This window comes from Martes martes, assembly GCF_963455335.1.
Source record: "Martes martes genome assembly, chromosome: 7".
Lineage (NCBI taxonomy): Eukaryota > Metazoa > Chordata > Mammalia > Carnivora > Mustelidae > Martes > Martes martes.
In genome coordinates, this window is record NC_137894.1 from 80,193,619 (window position 1) to 80,214,975 (window position 21,357).

At 37.1% G+C, this 21,357-nt stretch overlaps 1 protein-coding gene across 1 annotated transcript in view; it reads left to right on the forward strand.

Moving 5' to 3' along the window:
* NUBPL (NUBP iron-sulfur cluster assembly factor, mitochondrial) overlaps positions 1-21,357 on the forward strand; it is a 200,773-nt gene that overhangs the window by 35,416 nt on the left and 144,000 nt on the right. Inside the window, exon 4 of the mRNA XM_080808849.1 lies at positions 11,428-11,518. Within this exon, the coding sequence (XP_080664975.1) occupies positions 11,428-11,518 (91 nt within the window). The remainder of the gene's footprint in view (positions 1-11,427; positions 11,519-21,357) is intronic.

Consider the following 21,357-nt stretch of genomic DNA (forward strand, 5'->3'; position numbering starts at 1 on the left):
CACGACACGTGCCCTCCTTAATGCCCATCGCCCTGTTATCCCACCCCCCTAACCCCCTCCCTTCTGTAACCCTCAGTTTGTTTCCCAGAGTCTTTGTTTTCTTAACTGCATTTTTGCTGCGTCTGTTCTGTGCAATCTATAAAATCAGCTATACCCAAAACTCTAAATGCAATTTCTGTGAAATATGTTACTTAATAATAGTAGAGGCTATTTTTCACAGTGTTTTCATATAAAACCTTAAACTAGACATAATTCTTGATCTTTAAAAACAAAAAACAGTATCAATTCAGATGAAAGTAGTAAGTGTACATTAAGGATCATTTTGTTACTCTCAAAGCTTATGTAGTTACCTGGGTTAATAATGAGAATTTTTTTTAGATGGTTGTCTTGTGTGGGGAATAACTCCTTGCTGAGAATGAATGCTTATTTTTCCAGTTTCAGTGTATAAAGGGGTCTTGGTGGAAGGGAGGGAAGGCACTAACATTGAGAAGTTACGCTGCATGAGGAATTTGACTTAATTTGTTTCATTGGACAGAGGCAGCATGTTGTAGTATTACCTGTAGACTCTGAAGACACACTGCCTGAGTTTGTGTCCCAGTTCTGCACTTAAAGCTGCCTGACTTTGGGTAAATTACTAACCTTTCTGTGCCTTGGTTTCTTTATTGAGGATTATTATACACCTACTTCAAAAGGTTGTTGTGAGGATTAAATAAGCTAGCATACATAAAGTCTCTGGAAAGTGCTTGGTCTGTGGTACTATATAGTTGTTAGCTTTCCTTTACATTTCACGAATTTATGTTGCTCTGTAATTTCACAAAACTCCTGTAAGGTTGGTGTCTTCTTAATCTTTATTTTATAGGTAATAAACTGAAGTTCCATGAGGTTAGCAACTTATCTGTAATCAATCACCCATTTATTTAGTGATGCAGATCCTATATTGCTTCTTCATGCATTCTACTATGACGTTAGTATGTTAGTTATTTAAAAAATCCTAAAAATAGCAATCACTTATGAGATTTATATGGTATTAAGTAATATTGATTTTCACTTATCAGAAAAACATTTTTGCTACTTGGCAATAGAATTAATAAATTAACCATTTTTGAATTTTAAGTAGGGTGTTAATATTTTGAAAAAAATCTGTTGTTGATCTTTACTTTAAAATATTGCATCGAGAGGCACCTGGGTGGCTCAGTTGGTTAAGCGTTTGCCTTCTGCTCAGGTCCTGCACTCAGGGTAATGTGATCCAGTCCTATTTTGGGCTCTTTGCTCATGGGGAGTCTGCTGCTCCCTCTCACTCTTCCTCTGTGCTCTGCCTTTCTCTCTCTCTCTCTCTCTCAGATAAATAAATAGAATCTTAAAAAAAAAAACCACATCAAGAGGTAATGGAGATATTTAAAAATATATTGTATATTGCAATAGCTATTTAATTCAAATTAGTTTGTAAGTTTTATATTATGTTATATAATATACTATATAAATGTAATTTAATATATAATATGTGTAAGTATATAGCATATCTATATAATTTGTAACATCATTTTGTAGATGACAATCATAATGGTACCTTGAGGGTTTTTCGTAATTGTTTTTTTCACTTATGATCTGGATGCTATCTGTGATTAAGTAGATTATCCAGATCCCTAAGGTTCACACATTTTATAGAAAATAGAGATAGTAATGTTAACTAATTATAACCACTAATGTATATTAATAGCATTAACTGACTTGAGACATATGTGTCTGCCTCTATGTCATCTTTTATAATAGTTCAGAGTACTGAGTAAGAACTTAGAATCAAATATTAAAATAAAAGATGAGGCAATTTTAAGAAAATTATGTAACAGAGGGGTGTAAGTGTGTTAAACTAAATCCTAAAGCCAGTCTTCTTTTAGGAATCCTTCCTTGGTTTCTCTTCCCCTTCCTCCGCAATCACACAGACACAACACACCACACTCACCCAACAGGATGAAATAGAAATATTGTTTTATAATCATCAGATAGGTAAAAAGCCTAAAACTCCCCTTCTTCTCTATTTTCTACATGGTTTCAGGAAGCTTTATGCACAACATACTTTGAGATTTCCAATTAGAAGCAGTAGCAATTTTGTTTTGAATAGTTCTAAAGAATCTATTGGCTGGGTGTTTCCTCTTCAGTACCCTTTGGCCTACCTTTTAAATTTCTTTTGGGAAAATGCAGCTTGCTGCCAGTAATTCATTCTCTCGCTTTGTTCGTGGAAGTTGCTGAATTCGATTATGAGTTAGAACACTTACCTAGTTTTACATTTGGTATATTTTTTCTTTCTTACTTTCATTTCATGTATAACATATTGGTGGCAAAACTGCTGCATATCATTGAATTTCTGGATCTGATTCTGTCCAATAAGAAGTTACCCAGCTCTTTTTCACAGAGCAATCTATCTTTTTTTCTTATTCTCCTGCCTCCTCCCTAATTTGGTTCTCACCAATTCATTTTACTTCTCTCAATTTTTTTTTTTCTCAGTAAATTATTTTCCCCCATCCCATCTCCTTGAGGAATAAGGAGGGCTCTTCATCCTCAGCAGGGCAGAGTTTCCTCTCAGGCCACTGAGAGGAAATGAGCAGAAGGGGTTTCAAAACCAGCTGCTTGGCTCCTATGATTTTGAGTCTGGAGGGTGGATCAAGTGCTCTGTTCACATCCAATTCCTGTGATTGCTCTATTGCTTTTCTCTGGAAGAGCTGCTTTCAGAATTGTAAATGCTTTCCCCTGCATTGCAGTTTAGCTAAGAATATTCTAAAGGAATTAATGTTGGTTTTCAGTGCTTTTGTTGCAGTACTTTATCTGGTTTAGGAAAGGTTCTTGTTTGGTTGGGTTTCTAAGTTTGTAGGCTTGGATTCTGGCAAAAAACTGGCTGGTTGATGTCACAAATATGATGACTTATTTTTAGGGTTTACTGTCTAGAAGTATCTTTTTCTGCATTTTATGAATTACCATGGTGATAATAGGCTAATTTTTCTCTGTATTTGAAGACTTTACTGAGGACAGTATACCTTTTTCCCCCCTTGAATTATACAGGCCAAGGATTTAAGGTTTTTCTTTTCTTAATCTTAAGTTGTTTTACCTGTGATTTACTGTCTCTGTTACTAGATGAAAATGTGGAATTTAAGGGAATTGCTTCTTGTTAAATAATATGTTACGTATCTTGTTCTGGAAAGGAAAAAAACCACAACGGAAGTCTGGTGCAGCCAATTTGTATTTGCAACTCTACTGAACCTAATCTTGCTAGTGAGCAGGTTTAAAAGTTGCTCTCTTTTTAATGGGCCCTTTCATACCATGTTCGTGGCTTTTGTTTTCAAAGATTTATCTAGTGTACTTTGATTATTTATTTATTTACTGTAGCCCACTGTAGCCATTCTTTGCACTAGATCTTGTTTCTGGAAGTCCTGTTTCTCTGGAGTTGAGATCAATAGAAAAATGAAGATGACATGAATTTTCATTGGGAAAAGTGGTGGTTAGGCATTGGTTGCAAGAATATGACTCTCTCTAACACCAGAATACTTTTAGCTTTATATACATTATGTAATTTTAAATCCTGTAAGTTAAAATGTTTGTATAGAAGTAGTAGAAGAGGGACTTTCATGAAATCATAGAATGTTAAAGCTGAAGAGGGATCTTAGGGATCATATAGTAACCATCCTGATATTGTGTAGAGGAACAAATGGAGTCTTGTTCATTCCTTTTTAGTCCATCCATCCATCCATCCATTCACTGAACAAATATTTATTTAATGTTTACTGTTTAAGGTGCTGGGGATATCCCTACCCTTAAGGAGTTTGTAGTAAATAGATAATAAACATTATAAGTAAGCTAAAGAGGTAGAAAGTGGTAAAAGTGATCTGGGGTTGGGGTGGTGCTTGAGGGTGAAGGTGGATTTAGGGTAGGCTGCATTGAAAATATGGTATTTGGGCAGAGATTTAAAGGAGATGAGAAAATGGACTTGTAACTCGCTGAGGGAAGAATCTGTCGAGCAAAAGGAACAGCCAGTTTAAGGGCAAATGGGTAGGAGCATGTCTAGCTTTCTGTTCAAGGAACAGTAAAAAGGCAATTGGCTCCTTGGCTAAGAAGTGGAGAGAGTAATAGGTGATGAAATTAATAGGATTGGGAGGTGGGAGGTAGGAGGTAGGGAACTGGCTAGATTATGCGGAGTGTGGTGAATTGTTGTGAGGACTTTGGTTTTTACATGAGTGAAATGGGGGGAGGTGGGGGCATAATGAGGGTTTTGAGCACGCATGATCTGACTTATATTTCAACTGAATCATTCTGACTGCACTGTTGATGAGAGATGCCAGGGTAGGGTTGCTAGATTTAGAAAATAAAAATATAGGACACCCACTCAGTTAAATTTGAATTTCAGATAAAAAACGAATAATTTTTGTATATATATGTCCCATGCAATATGTGACTGACTATTCATCCATATGGCAGAATGTTAACTACGCTTTTATATCTATGTCTATCTATATATATATACACTTTAAATTCTTCAGTGTTACTGTTGCTTACTATAAATTACCATTACCACCATCCTGCTGGTTCCAAGGCTTGTGCCCTTACAGCAAATTTTGTCTTACTCTTTCCTGTATTATCTATATTACTGTTTTTCACATTGTAGTCATATTATACCTTAGAACATTAAAATGCAGTTTGTTGGACCCCAGCCTACACCTACTGAATCAGAATTTCTTGGGGTGGAACACGGGGTCTCTATGATTGCCTACTGTTCGAGGTTCTAGGTACAGTAGAACAAGACATACAGAAATCCTTACTGTAATGGAATTAACATTCTACTGGGGAGACACAATTAATAAGACAAGTAAGTAAATATACAGTATGTTAAATACCAGTAGAGATGCTAAGAAGAAAGAAAAAGTAGGAAGGGAGTGGGAAATGTCCAGTATAATGGTGAGGAAACTGCATTTTAGATGGTGGCCAGTGAAAGCTTCACTACACAGTGATGTTTGAGTTAAGACTTGGAAGTAATGGAGAGAACCAGGTGGGTATCTGGGGGAACAGGATTGTAGGCTGAAGGAACAACTGTAGAAGGCAGATGCATGCTTCGTGTGTTTAAGACGCTGCAAGGGGGCGGTGTCTGTGGAATGGAATGAAAAGGAGGAGAAGGGTAGAGGATGAGATGAGAGAGATAAAGGGGAATGGCTGGTGACTGTTAGCATTTGGGCTTTATTGTGTGTTGGAGAGAGATTTGGATTCTAGACCCAGTTGTGGCATTATCTCTGAATCTGTTGCTTCACCACTAAAAAGTGAACAAAAGACTAAGATGATCTCTTAAGTTTCTTTCTGCCCTAAAATAGTCTTTAATTTGAAATCTATTATTTCTCTTCTGTTTCTACTTTTTCCCTCAGCTCTTTGCAAGTAATTAGTTAATTATTTGGGATTGTTTTATATTTTTCATGAATCTCTGTTTGTGCTCCTTATAGCCAAAGTTTGAGCTCTTTATAGCTCCTTTTTACCTTTATGTTGCCCTTGTTCCTCTTTCGTTACCAAACTTGAGGATTTAGACAGTCCTTTAGTAAATAGTAGGAAATTGTTTTCTTGTCACCTTGTTTAACCATTAGTTTAGCCATTAGTTCTTGTCCCCATCAGATTCTTGTTTAATCTTAGCTAATATAATTAAGAAACATATTTTTCTCTACCAAGAGATTGAAATTCTAGTGAATGGCAGCTTGACTTAAAATGAGGCAGAAAGAGAAGAAAGAGCCTCGACTGAACTCTAAATCCCAAATGCTAGTCCAAGATTAAGTGAAATGTAATGTGCAGGGAATCATGGGATTCTTGACTAGATTCTTCTTCTACTTTTTTTTTTTTAAAGATTTTATTTATTTATTTGACAGACAGAGATCACAAGTAGTCAGGCAGGCAGGCAGAGAGAGAGAGAGAGAGAGGAGGAAGCAGGCTCCCCGCTGAGCAGAGAGCCCGATGTGGGACTTGATCCCAGGACCCTGGAATCATGACCTAAGCCGAAGGCAGAGGCTTAACCCACTGAGCCACTGAGGCACCCTTAACTAGATACTTCGATGGAAAGGAAAACCTTTTGGTAGGTCTTAGTCTTAAATGGATGTTTGCTTAGAAATAATTGGGTGAGATTCTTCTAAAATCATTTTTGTTTGTTTGTTTTTTGGTGGGATCTATTAACAGATGACATGGATAAAAGGAACATGTCATGAAGTTTTATGATCTTTAATATAAATTCTGTTGAAAGAACAAAGCAGTATTAAAACTGTTGTTGGTGCCTTTGAAACCCAACACAAGAAAATAGGACTTGTAGGCTCTCAAATTATAGCTTTCATGCAGTAGTAATGAAACAGTATAATCACTCTGAGTAAATCTGCCACCTTTTAGCTTTTACAGGGTGATATGAATTATAAAGAATTGTAAAGAATTGTAAAGAAAGAAATCCCAAAATCTAGATAGTATTTTGGAGTTTGATCTGTCTTGTTTTATGTCCTGCTAGAATTTGAGAACTTCAGGAGAGTCAGAAGAAGAGTGTAATGTTAGGTACCAACATACTAGGTTACATTTATGACAACTTTAAAGATTGGGCAATCACACTTTAAGATAGTAAGTTTATAGTTATTTTTGCTAATAATCATTTTATCTGTTGTGTATTTGATGGGACTTTAATAGTGACTATTCTTTTAAGCCTGGATGAAGTTAAATATAAGAGAAGTCCTAATTGGAGCTTTCTTGACTAAATATTTCAGGAAGAAGGGACTCATAAAACTTAACTAGTTAGACACTCAGCTGCATATATTTATTTATAGCCTTCTATCTTGCTCATTTGTGTTCTTACAGTATAAAACTCTGAAAATATAAATTAACAGACTATTTATACACCTATAATAGGAGTCTATTTAAAAACAATGGAGTAAATTATGAAAAACAAATGAGGTTTATTTGGTGCTTTTTGAACATTATTGAGTTCTTGAGTTGAAAATATGTTTAAGGTTATTTTTGTAGCTATGGTAATTTTACTGGTCCAGGAGCTATGCCAATTCTAAGTACAATATGATTTAATTAGTATAGGCTCAGTGTTTTTGTTTAATGGACACCAATTTTATTCATGATATTCAAGACATGCTTAGCTCCAGTGAAACAGCATGAAAAGTATGCTCTTTATTGCTTTTAAAAACTACCCAATTAAAGATATGGAAGTAAATCTTTAATGAGATAGCTCCTCTGACACTAAAAGAGATGACTGTGTCCTACCTGCTCTTGGCAAAACCAAAATTAGATTGTTGGGTGATTGAATAACTTGGTTATGAAAACGTTTATTTTCTAAATCGAAGTTGGCAAACTGTGATCTGTGGACCATACCCTGACTGTTTTTGTAAATAAAGTTTTATTGGAACACAGCTGTGTTCATTCATGGACATATTGTGTGTGCTTTTGTGCTATAGTGGTAGTGTTTAGTAGTTGTGGATCATATGATTCACAATGCCTGAAATAGTACTGTTTGGCCCTTTAGGGAAAAGCGTGCTGACCCCTGCCATATATCTAAGCGTTTTGTAGTCAGACCATGTTAAAGTTCTGATGGAGATTTTTTTTTTTTTTTAAGATTTTATTCATTTATTTGTCAGAGAGAGTGAGCACAGGCAAAAAGAGTGGCAAGCAGAGACAGAGGGAGAAGCAGGCTCCCCGCTGAGCAAGGAGCCCGATGCGGGACTCGATCCCAGGACGCCGGGATCATGACCCGAACCGAAGGCAGCTGCCCAAACAACTGAGCCACCCAGGCGTCCCCTGATGGAGATTTTTGAAGTTAGTATTTTTGTGTTTAATTTCTCATTCTGCTTCATTCTAAAACACACACACACACACACACACGCACACACACATAAAATTTTGAGTGTTAGTTTCCAGCTTTCTCTTCCATAGATAAGCATAATACCACCTTGCAGCATTGCTATGAGTAGTCAAGGAGAAATGTAAATAAAATGTTTAGGGTACTTGGCATCAAGAAGGAATTCAAGCAGTGAGGGAGTATAATTAGGGGAAGTTTAGGTGTTTATTTGGGTAATTTAGGATGGCATGCTTTCTAAAAATTTTCTTTCTTTTTTTTCTCTTCCTGAAATTAACAAAAAAAAAATCTCTGAATTCTAATTTGTCCACAGAACTGGCTATAGAGGCCTGTTTTATCCATGTTCTTACTATAATGTTGCTGATTAACTTCCCATCTTTTCCTCCCTCCCTCCTTACCTGTCCTTCTTGTCTTCTCTTCTTTCTGAACTTCATACCTTCCTTTCTGTTTCCTTTTTGATATATGTAAACCTTGGTACTAAATTTAGGTCAGTGAGTAGTAACTACTCCTAGGGAGAGTATGCAGAGAACCTAACACACTGAAGATTCTCTTATCCTTAGCTCTGTTTTCTAGGAAACAAAGGAACTCTAAAATCTTGTAATGGTCTCTCCCCCTCCACCCCTTATTTTTTTTTTTTAAGAGAGTGAGTGATCATGCTTGTGGCTGTCCTCTTTATTCTTATGTGATTATGTATATTAATAGCCATCTAGGTGTGTGTAAAATCTGTTTCTACCACAGCAAATTTTGGGGCAGATCTTGAGCTTTGTCTTGAACCTGATGCCAAGGTTCATGTTTAGATAGGCATGGTTTTCATATTTTCAGGACAAATAAATGATAGATTCTCCTTAACATTTTGAAGGAAACTTAAAGACTGAGTGATGAAAAAATTAACCCTAGCAGGATCACTTAGTTATTTCCTTGTTTCATGAAAACAAACTTAGAAGCTAAGTTATTTTACTTGACTTTATTTTTAGGAAATCAGTTTGAAACCTGGGACCTAACCTTTTCAAGTTATTACAAAACCAACATTAATATAAATAACAAAGCAAAAAAAAAATCTTAGAATAGTTTTTGTTTTTATTGACATTTATTATTTTGTGATCTTGGTGTAGGCAGCCTGGGTCCAAGGATCCAGAGTGGGGGTTCTCCACAGGACCAGCCAAGAGAGTCCTTGGCTTTGTGTAGGGTAGAAATCAGACATAAGCTGGAGAAAGTGAAAGAGTTTATTGAATAGCATAAACGACAGAGAACAAGATGGTCTGTCTGGGTAATCTGGAAAGGAAAACAGAATGAGTCTCATTGTTGCTTGGGGCTAGGGTTTTTATATTGGAAAGGGGTCTAGGGCATGTGTTCCTTTGGGAATCCAGGGTAGGGTCTGATCAAAGGTGAGTGTCAAGTGAACGATAGGCATTGTTTCATAAATTACTGAAGGTAGCAGTATTGGTGCCAGTGTCAGCTGAGGTTTGTTCAAGCTAATGTCCTGAAACACATTTGGGATCTAGCTCTTCTTAGGTGTTATCAGGTATATGGGGCTTAGGACAAAGCTCAGAGAATGATTAACTTTTTTGCTTCCCTCTTAAAGTAGGAACCGAGCTTCTTTGACTTATTCAGAGGCAAATATGGATCATGAGTAAATGGGTCCTACCAGAAAAACGGAGTCTTTCTAGAATGGAGTCTATTCAGCTTCTTTACCTTAATAGTTCTAGCATTAGCGGACCCTTGGATAATAGTATCAACAGTTACCCACATTTTGTAAGGCTTTAGTTTCCCTCATTTGAAAATCTCTTTTTAAAAAATATTTATTTATTTATTTGAGAGAGAGAGAGAGAGAGAGAGAGAAGGAGTGGGATAAGGGGGAGGGAGAAAGCAGACTCCCCACTGAGCAGGGAGCCTGACATGGGGCTGGATCCCTGGACCTGAGCCCAAGACAGACACTTAACCAACTGAGCCACCCAGGCACCCCTGAAAATCTTTTTATCCATAATAAATTTAATTCTATTTTAGTTTAGTTTGACTAAATTAGTTTGTGGTTTAAAAAAGAGTTCAGAACTGGTCAGAATTTCTCATTGGGAGTTCCAGCCCTTTTTAAAGCTAATACTTAAATGCATTAAACCTAAATTTTATATGCTACGTTTCTATTAAAGGTAAAGTGTTCTTCCTATTTTCTCATTTATTTTACAGTAAGCTGAGATTTTGGTAGAGGCAGATTTTAATCCCTAGTCCTCTAGGCTCTGTGAGTCACACAGGGACATTAAATGATTTTCTTAGAACTGCAGTTTTAGTTTAAAGTTAGGGACATAAATGTTGAATGTACCTTATTTTATGTATTAATAGGAACCAGAGAGCAAGGTTTAAAAAGTAATTTTGTGTCTGGAAATAGGTAGATAACATGGAAGATGGGGGATTGTTTAATTAAAAAAAGGTTTTTTTGAGGGGTTAAGAATTTTATCTTGCCAGGATACAGAGAGAGAGGGAGGAGATTCCAAGTCCTGGTGAAACATAACTCAAAGACATATAGTTAGTATTAGCATTCTGTTTGTTAATGTATGGAAAAACCAGTTAACAGATTGATTTACTCCATCAAAGGAGAAATGGTGGGGGAGAAGAAAAACATAATTGGGAATAGTGAATTTTGTTTCCCTTTACTTGGCTGTGTTGCTGATGAACTGACAACTAGTAAAGAGGACAATCAAGTTATTCTGCCCTTGGTAGGTAGATGGGTCGTCAATGAAAAACAGTTTTAGTTGTTTATGAATTCTCCGGAGGACCTGGGGTGTTTAACTGTGACTTCCATGTAAGAGGTTGTCTCTGTATTATGTCTGCCACTGTCCTCATTAGCATTTCCATGTGGGGTCTGTGTCAGAATTTCTCACTTGCTTTATTAAGTCTTAGTCCCATGATTTTTTTTTTTTTCATTTTGTATTCTTAGGTGTGTTAGATGGGCTTTCCAAAGGTTGATGCTCCATCTTCCTGTGGTTTTGTTTGCCATTGTATGTTATTATTTTAACATTGTCTTTATGTAAGTTGTTAGTCTTTGGATCAAAAAGGTCTTAGTCTATTTGAGACTCTGTGGGAGATCTGAAGCACAATGTGTAAAGTGTTTGCAGGGAGTTTCTCTCCTCAGTTATCTAGAAGAAATTAGTAAACCAACAAGAAGTGTTTATCTAAGTAGTTTATGATCTTTTCCCTTACTTTTGCTTTGAGAAAGTTTAGGTTAGGATTTTGGAATAGGTTGCAATTTTTCTTTTTTATAGTTAGATTTACTATTGCTATGTGTGTTATCTTTCAAACAATATGGAGGACAAGGGTAGATGGAGAGGAGAAGGGAGTTGAGGGAAATTGGAAGGGGAGGTGAACCATGAGAGACTATGGACTCTGAAAAACAACCTGAGGGTTTCGAAGGGGCGGGGGGTGGGAGGTTGGGGGAACCAGGTGGTGGGTACTAGGGAGGGCACGGATTGCATGGAGCACTGGGTGTGGTGAAAAAACAATGAATACTGTTACGCTGAAAAGAAATAAAACATTAAAAAAAAAAGAGTGGAAATAATCTTACAATAATTTCTGTTTCCTTATAGTCAAAGGCTGTTGGTTTGCTAGATGTGGATGTGTATGGCCCTTCAATTCCAAAGATGATGAATCTGAAAGGAAGTCCAGAATTATCACAGAGTAAGTAAAGACAAGCTAGACAATATAGTTAGACATAATAGTTACGCCTTTTTTTAAATTAACTCCTGAGTGTCAGGCATTTTGCCATGTATTCTTTGTACCTTCAGCACATTGTAGTATGGTAATTCTGAAATCAGAAATGGAGACACACTGTCTGGGTTTGAATCCTAGCTCTGTTATTGACTGTGTGGCTTTGGCTGAATTGTTTAACCTCTTTGTACCTCGCCTCTGCCCCTTATGTACAATAAACTTAACAATTGCTGTGAGAAATCATTCAGTTAGAAATTGTGGGACGGCTGGGTGGCTCCGTCAATTAAGCCACTGCCTTTGGCTCAGGTCATTACCCTAGGGTCCTGGGATCAAGTCCTGCGTCAGGTTCCTTGCTCGACAGGGAGCCTCCTCCTCTCTCTGCCTCTGCCTGCCATTCTGCCTGCTTGTGTGCTCTTTCTCTCTGACAAATAAATACATAAATAAATAAATAAAATCTTAAAAAAAAAAGAAATTGCTATTAAGTGTAATGCATTTGACCTTGTGCCTGGCACATAGTCAGTAATCATTATCTCTTTACACTAAATGTTTGGATGTTTGGAAGTATTTGAATAGAAAGTATATATTTGTGTTAGCAGACATGAAGGTTATTTTTTCTAATCAAATTTTTGTCATGTTTGTCTTAAGGTATTTAAAAAAAACACCCAAAACATTAGTTTCTTTTTCCAGCCTTCATTGCTGGAGGACAATAATAGGACAGTAATTTTTTTTTAACTTTTATTTACTTATTTGACAGACAGAGATCTCAAGTAGGCAGAGAGGCAGGCAGAGAGAGAAAGGGGGAAGCAGGCTCCCTGCTGACCAGAGAGCCCGATGTGGGGCTTGATCCCAGGACCCCGGGATCATGACTTGAGCTGGAGGCAGAGGCTTTAACCCACTGAGCCACCCAGGTGCCCCAGGACGGTAATTTTTTGAGTAAATCTTTTAATATTTACTCTGCTTGTTATTACACTCTCTTGGAAAGCTAAAAAATATAAAGCATTAAGAACAAGGAGAGGGACGCCTGGGTGGCTCAGTGGGTTAAAAGCCTCTGCCTTCGGCTCGGGTCATGGTCTCAGGGTCCTGGGATTGAGCCCCTCATCGGGCTTTCTGCTCAGCGGGGAGCCTGCTTCCTCCTCTCTCTCTGCCTGCCTCTCTGACTACTTGTAATCTCTGTCTATCAAATAAATAAATAAAAAAAATTAAAAAAAAAAAAGAACAAGGAGATGCTGTGATCATAGAACGAAGTATTGGATAGGGGTGCCTGGCTGCATTGGGCTATGGAGACTACTTAAAAAAAAAAAAGTATTGGGAAAACTTGTAATTTCTTGAAAAATGGTTTTAAATGAATGAAATTAATTTATTCAAATTTATTTCAAATTATAGGGGTGCCTGGGTGGCTTAGTTGGTTAAGCAGCTGACTTTTGATTTAGACTGAGGTCATGATCTCAGAATTCTGGGATCAAGCCCTGTGCATTGGCTTTGTGCTCAGTGGGGAGTCAACCTAAAGATTCTCTCTCTCTCTCCTCCTCTTCCACTTCCCCTGTCTGTGATCATGTGTGCTCTCTCTCTCTCAAACAAATAAATCTTTAAAGAAAATTGTATTTCAAATTATAACTAGAGTATATAATTGAAGAATTTCTTCTCATTTCTTATTGGGCTTTTTCTTTTCCTAGATCTAGAACAAAATGACTGTTTACTATAGGGTTTTTGTTGGATTATCTGTGTAAATAATAGAAGTATTTTGTTGTTGTCATTAAATGTTAATTAGGCACTGTCTGCTATTTAATGTGCTTTTGTTTGTGTTTTTGTTGTTGGAGTCAATTACAATGTTAAGTTCTGAATAATTGTAGGAAATTTGAAGATGTAATGGTGATAAAATTGACCCCAGCAGTCGTATATCATAAGCACCCACTTAGTTTTCTTGTTTGATGAAAATATAAACTTAAAAAGCTAAGTTATTCTAGCTTCTTTTGTCTTTGTCCTTTCAGTGGAATGCATACTTAGTCTGCAAATATGTGACATATGCCAAGATGTCAAACTTTCACAAAGAAGAAGTAATGAATTTGCGTACTTTAAATGATAGACTTATTATGTCTGTCTCTTGATTAAAGTAATGTGAAAACTGGTGCGGCAGCACATGAGTGATGGCAAAACGGAGCCCTTGGTGTCAGTTTTTTCTTAAGTGGTCTGATCAGTCTATGCCAACATAAATACTTGAAGTGAACTTTAATTTCTTTCTTCTTGTTTTACTGAAGCTATAATCTTAAATTTGATGTTTGCAAATTGGCTGCCATTAAATAGGCTTTCTGGTAAAGATGAGATACTGGAAATCTTGGAAAGCCTTAAAAGAATACTTCTTTTGTGTTGACAAGCTGATCTTAAGTCACCCAAGAAATAAACTGAATGGTTAAGGCATTCACTTAAAAGAATGTGGATTCTTAAAGGCTCAACTTATAAATTATTTTTTGAATCTTAGATAAACCTGCCACCATTATACTAATTGACATCATTTTGACATTTCTGTATTTTAACTTTTTAATTTATCCTGTTGTACTCTCTATTGCAGAAGAAATTATCTAATTAACAATAAAGGAAAACTGTGAAAATTTGTTATCAGCAGGCCCTAAATCTTTGTAGACTCTGAGAAACAAACTGAGGGTTTTGCAGGGGAAAGGGTGGAGGGTTAGGTGAGCCTGGTGGTGGGTACTAAGGAGGGCACGTATTGCATGGAGCACTGGGTGTGGTGCATAAACAATGAATTTTGCAACACTGAAAAAATAAAAAAAAATCTTTGTGTTTATGATTAGCACCTCCCTCAAGATGGGTGTTCTTCTGTGTCTCTTTCACTTTTTGGGTTATATCAGGGAGCTATCCTTAAGATGTGTAGACTAGTGGTATGGTACATTTGTAATATGCCGTATCTTTTAGGGCTGTTTGTACTTCATATTTCTCTTTTCCAGTCTAATTCCAGGTTAAAATTTTTTTTTTTCTTATTTCCTAATCTCTGATCATTCCCAGTGTTTTTCAGAATTTTTGGCACATTTTCAGTATCTTCTCTCAAATGAGAAAAATTAAAAGAACTTGTTATTGTTAGGTAGTGGGAGGATTAACTTGCAATTCTATTTTTAATACTCTATTTTTATTTATGTGCCTTGCAAATTTTTGCTTTTTAAAATAGACTTCATTATTGCAGATTCATAGTTACTTTAATAATTTACTGGGTACTTTAGAAACCTTTTAGGGGTACTTAAAATGTATTTCTTTTTTTTTTTTTCCTTTTCCTTTTTTTACATGAGAACAGAGCTTTATTTTTATTTTTGATTAAGATATAATTCACATACCATAAATGTCACCATTTCTCTTTTCTTTTTTCTTCTCTTTCTTTTTCTTTCTTCCTTTCTTCCTCCTTCCCTTCCTTCCTTTCTTGCCTTCCTCTTCTTCTTTTTTTTTTTTTTTAAGATTTTATTTATTTATTTGACAGAGATCACAAGCAGGCAGAGAGGCAGGCAGAGAGAGAGGAGGAAGTAGGCTTCCTGCTGAGCAGAGAGCCTGATGTGGGGCTCGATCCCAGGACCCTGGGATCATGACCTGAGCTGAAGGCAGAGGCTTTAACCCACTGAGCCACCCAGGCGCTCCTCTTCCTTTCTTTCTTGTTAACAGAAAGTAAAGCATTTAGGAAAGTAGTTAGGTAAAAGCAGGGTGTAAAATGAGTTTGGAAGGTGGAAGACGGGGGCACCTGTGTGGCTCAATCGGTTAAGCATCTGCCTTCAGCTCAGGCCGTGATCCCAGGGCCCTGGAATTGAGCTACCTTTGAGCTCCCTGCTCAGAGGGAAGTCTGTTTCTCCTTCTCCCTTGTGTTCTCTCTCACTATCCCTCTTTCTCTCAAATAGGTAAAGAAAATCTTAAAAAAAGCCAAAATAAAATAAGATAAAATATTGAAGGTGGAAGATGTCGGAAATATTCACATGTGAGTTGAAGACTATATAGGAAAAGGCAAAAAGCCATAAAAAAGAAGACTGTACTAAGAGGCAAGAAAAGTTTTGATAGTCTAGATTTGGTTAGGCTAACTTAGAAGAGATTAGACATGTTACAAAAAAAAAAAAAAGTAATCTTTTTCACTTTCCTTCTGGATCTCTACTCTAGATTTTGTGTATATGGTGTGCATACAGGGTTATGGATTGAAATGAGATTTTTGTTGTCAAAATTGGATAGTTTTTGTATCCCCATGTTCATAGTAGCATTATTCACTGTTATGATTATGAATTCACTATTCATTATTCCATTATGTGGAAGCTATCCAGTATCTATTGGGAGATGATTAGATAAGCAAAATGTGGTAAACACACAGAATACAATGTTATTTGGTCTTAAAAAGGGAGGCAGGAGCTTCCTGATTGGTGAACACATTATTTGGGGAGAGTGGTATGCTTGCAGAGGTATTTCTGTTTACTTAGCAAATATTAATGGGCATATTATATAGTTAGTAAGCATGAGAAATATTTGATTTGTTGATTGTCAGATCAAATAAGGTTTGATACCCATTATCTTGGAGCTTATAGTAGATACACTAGCCAGTGATCATAAGCATAATAAGCATAAATAAATGCTATAAAATAAGTGTGGGCATGCTTCTTTGTGAACTGAGATGAGGATTCTAAAACAGGGAATTTAGAGAGATCTTCTTGGAGGAATGATTTTTGAGCTAAATTTTTAAAAATGGATAAGCCAGGAGTTTGTTGTAAGAGGGGGTTGGGGATTGAAAGGGAGGAGGAGATTCCAGGCAGAAGGAATATCATGTGTCAAAAGCCCGCAGAATGCAAACTGCTTGGTATGGCAGAAGTGAAGAATCTCTGTGGATATTCTTCTGTGGAATCGCTGTGGAGATTCTCTGTGGAGTTGTAGGAGAAAGATTGGGCCCAGAAAGATAGGTGATGGTCTTATCATAAATGCCTTCTTGTGCTTGTTTGAGGAACTGAAGTGTAACTCACAGGCAATGAGAAACTGTCATGGATTTTAGGGAGGGGAGTGACACTATCAGTTCTGTATCTTAGGAAGATCATTTTGGCCGCAGTTGTGGAGGAAAGATAATAGGACCACCGAATGGGGGTGGGTAGGGCCAGTTAGGATACTATTAAAGTGATCCAGGTGAGATGTGATAAGGCTTGATTTAAGTCTGTGAACTGGAGGGGAAGGGACCTAATTGGAAGGTATTTAAGAGATTGAAAGAATAGGGTTTGTAATTCATTGAATATTACTGGGAAAAATGTCTCTAGGATGGCTTCTGGATTTCTGGGTTGAGTGATTGTTTAGACAGTTGTATCATTCATCAGGATAGAGCAGAGAGGAAAAAGGCATAAATTTAAGGAAAACAGTAATGAGTTAAGGCTTATTGAATTTGATGTCCAAAGAGAGTCAACAGGTGTTGGAATATATTGTTCAGGAGAGAGGTTGTGTTAACAATACAGTTAGCAGTGTTTGCGTATGTGTATGATATTTGAAGTTGTTAGTTTAGATGACTGATTTTCAGCCTGGAGTGATTTTTCCCTCAGGAGACATTTGGCAATGAATTGGGAATTTTGATTGTCACAAATGAGGGATCTACTGGGTAGAGGCCAGGGATGCTGCTAAAACACCCTGCAGTGCACAAAACATCCCCTTACAACAAATTGTTACCTGGTCCAAAATGTGAGTTATGCTGTGGTTGAGAAATTCTCACTTAGATATGATAGCCCAAAAGAGTTACAAATGGAGTCAGGTATAGGACTGAGGGTAGAATTTGGGGAGGTTAACCTAAAGGGATCAGAAAAAGACTGAGAAGGACTGACCAGAGAAGTAGAAAGAAGACAAGGAAGATGCTGCCCCTTAGAAGCCAAGAGGAAGTTTTAGGAGGAAGTGGTAAGTAAACATTTTCAGAGTGGCTAAATAAGGTAATAATTTAAAATTATATTTTAAATTTAACAATGTCTTCCAACTACTATTTTGAAGATAGTACAACTTGTGTTTTGCTTCTTAAGGAAATTTATTTTATAAAGTATATATGATCATTGGGAAATCAATCATTTGGGAAGCAGTTATTGAACATGTCTATAATGATACTGTGCTATGTTCTAGGAAATAAAGGTGAGTAAGGTGTAAACTCTGTTCTTGAGGAGCTTACAGTCTGGGGGGACATGGAAAATGTTAGCACCCTATGTACTATGGGAAGGTAGAAACAGAGGATCGTGGAAAAAGAGAGGAACTTCTTCTTCTTTTTTTTTTTTTTTTAAAGATTTTATTTATTTCTTTCACAGAGAGGGAGACAGTGAGAGCAGGAACACAAGCAGGGGGGATAGGAGAGAGAGAAGCAGGCTTCCCACCGAGCAGGGAGTCTGATGCGGGGCTTGATCCCAGGACCCTGGGATCATGACCTGAGCAGAAGGCAGATGCTTAATGACTGAGGCACCCAGGCACCCATTTAAAAAAAAAAAAAAAAAAATATATATATATATATATATATATTTTAATTAACATAAAGTGTATTATTGGGTACAGGTCTGTGACTCATCAGCCTTATACAATTCACAGCACTCACATAGCACATACCCTCCCCATGTCCATAACCCATCCACCCTATCCCTCCCCACCTCCCTCAGCAACCCTCAGGTTGTTTCCTGAGATTAAGAGGCTCTTATGGTTTGTCTCCCTCCCGGGTCCCATCTTGTTTCATTTCTTCCCTCCCTATCCCCCACGATCCCCACCCTGCCTCTCAAATTCCTCATATCAGAGAGATCATATGATCATTGTCTTTCTCTAATTGACTTGCTTCGCTTAGCATCTTTCTGTGATGTAGTCCAGCCAGATCTGGACCCTGATAAGACTTTCAACCATAAGGCACAAAAAAGAGCAAGAGACTTGGTCATATTAGAGAGAGAGAGAGAAAGAGATTATATTTATCTTTTAAATTTTGTTTTAAATTTTGATATAGAACAAAAAACAAACATTTAAACTATGGGTGATATTCCATCTGTCATAAACAAAATATGTATGTGGAATGTATTTATAAATCACAATTTAATCTCCCATCCTTCTGCTACTTCCACCCCAAAATAGTCCTTTGTCTTCACTGGCTGAGGCTTGCCTTGTCTGCTCTATAACCTTCCTCCTTCCTCTCTGCTGACTTTTGTTTCTTTGTAATCTCAGATGGAGACTGGAAATGGTAGTAGTAACTGGGGGCTGTATCCAAATCTGAACAGTATCATATGTCTGTCAGTTTGTCTTTCAAGTAAAAATGGTATTCTCTGAAAAAATACATCTCGTTTAGCTTACAACTTAAACAGTTACACAAGTGTTTGTCCCCCTGAGACAGCCATTGGAACAGCCATTGTAATGCCGAGCATGGCAGAGGTGCTTTATGTGTACCTCTCATTTGTCACACAGACTGTTAAAAAGACATGCACTCAAGGGTCAGGATTTCATAAATTAAATACTTACCACTACTTCATTGAGGACATTCTAGAGTGAAATTGGCTTTTATTTTTACTGTTGTGCATGGTGGTGAATATGATGACTGTTAAATACAGTTTGGTTCTGCCACTGCCTTGGTTTCTACTGAGGTGCTGGCAGTCTTACCTACTACTGTTTTTGAACCATCAGTGCAAAAGTCTACTCAGTTAAAAGCCAATAATATCTTAATATTTTATGAAAATAGTTTTATCCTCTTGGATCATCTGAAAGGTTCTTGAGGATCTCCAGAGGACCAGTGACCGTACTTGGAGAACTGTTGGCTTAATGGAAGGTTCTTCAACCAGAACTCGGAAGTCTTACTTTCTAGTTTAGTAATTCTTATTACGGATTTCACAAAATTATTTGCCTCATTTTTTTCCTTTAAAAAAAAAGATGTAGAAGTTAGTGCTTTAAAGTTTATGTTTGAAGTCTGGTAATAATATTTTAGATGTGGCACTTTGTAAACAATCCTGTAGAGACTTGAACTAGTTTTTTCTCTCCATTTATTTTGTTTATTGTACTGGCATTAAGGTACCTGGGGCGATAACTTGTTTTTAAAAAACTTCTAAATAATTTTTAAAAAATGTAATACTTGAATATGATTTTCATCAACAAAAACACTGTATTCTTGTTGGAATCTAGACTGTAAGATACAAAGTTGTCTTCAAGCTGCTTATAACCTGATTAATAAAACACTCAGAAGTAGCAATATAATGTATTCTGTGCTATCACATAACTGATTTAAAGGATATATAGGAGACCCATGAGGGTAAGATTGAGGGCTGGGGAAGTGGAGAATAGCTCCGTGAAGATACTAGACTTAAATTGTACCTTAGTAGAAATGGGGAAATAATATGTGCCAAGGTACAGAGAGAACACATCATATTTCTCAATTACCATTTTTCCTTCTCAAATTCTATTCATCCCTTTTCCCGTTTATATTCCCTTTTCCCTTTCTGTGGTTTGGGACATACTTTTTCTTTTACTCCTTTTCTTTGGACTGATCTGAGGACTGTCATTTGTGTTTCTTTTAAGCCAACACGCTGTGTTGGAAAGGTCTTGGGCTTTCGTTCAGGCTGACCCATCCCCCAGTTCCCATGACAGTGCTCAGTGCTGTGTATTCCTGGGCAAGTTCCACAACTTTGAAGGCAGTATGAAAAAATAAGTGAGTTAATAAATTTAAGGGTTCTTAATACATGTTAACTGCTTTTCCCTATCTTTACAAATGGTCAATGGTAACAGAAAGTGCATTAATTGGTTAATAGCATGATCTGATGAAATTTATCTGTTACAGAGCAAACGACTTAATTACAAGGTGGGCAGTAAGCTACAGTAGGGCTTTAGAGTCTAAGAGACTTGCAGTCAGATCCTGACTATAACTTACGTTATTACTTTTGTGTACTCTGGGCAAGTTGTTTTAAACTCTTCTAGCCTTAGTTTATATAATGAATGGGAATGGTTTTGGGAAGATAGTTGGCAAGGTCTCCCCAAGTATTTCCTTCTTTAATTGAATATGATTTTGTTCAGCCTCAACTGTCCTAAATATCTTGACACACTCTGCCCACTTCAAGAGGTCTGTCCATGTACAAAAGCCCGTCTTGTCCTTTACTGAAAAGTTTGCCAGTTTCTGTTGTATGCAGTTAAGTTACTTGTAATCTATTTGATTCTTTTAAACTTTGCCTGGGTGGGTCCAGAGCAGTCTTTAGTCTATGGCTAATATACTCCAGTACTATAGTAGTACATTTCTGAGCACTTTACCATGTATTGTGAGATCTCTCCTCTTTGGCTGGTGGAAACGCAAGTATTCCAGCTGTGTGCCATTTGGGGGAATTGTACAGTGTACAGCTCTCCACTGATTCTTTCATCAGTCCTGTGGAATTTTCTTTCACTCCTGTGCAGATGAATACTCAGCCAGAGACTCCATAGATACCCTCTGTGGTTCTCTTGAGTTCTTTGTGTTGCTCCTTTCTCTCTGATATTCTACCTTATAAATTCTAGCTGCCTTTGCCTTGCCTAACTGATTCTGTTGTCTCAGCTCAGCAAGCTTCCTGGGGTTCGTTTGAATTTCCCCTCCCTGGGCTACAGCTTGGAAACTGCTTCTAGGGCAGTATACTGTAGCAGTCATAGGACTCATTTTCTTGTTTCTCTTCTTTCAGGGATCATGGTCCCCCTGCCTATTGTGGCATGTCTAAAAACATACTTTTACATGTTTTGTTCTGTTTTGTAAAGTATGTGTGTATTGGGGCGTAGTGGTGGTGATGATTAGGGGGTCAGTTCTGTTCCTGCTACTCTTTTATCACCAGAAGCAAAGTTATAGTCATAGTTTT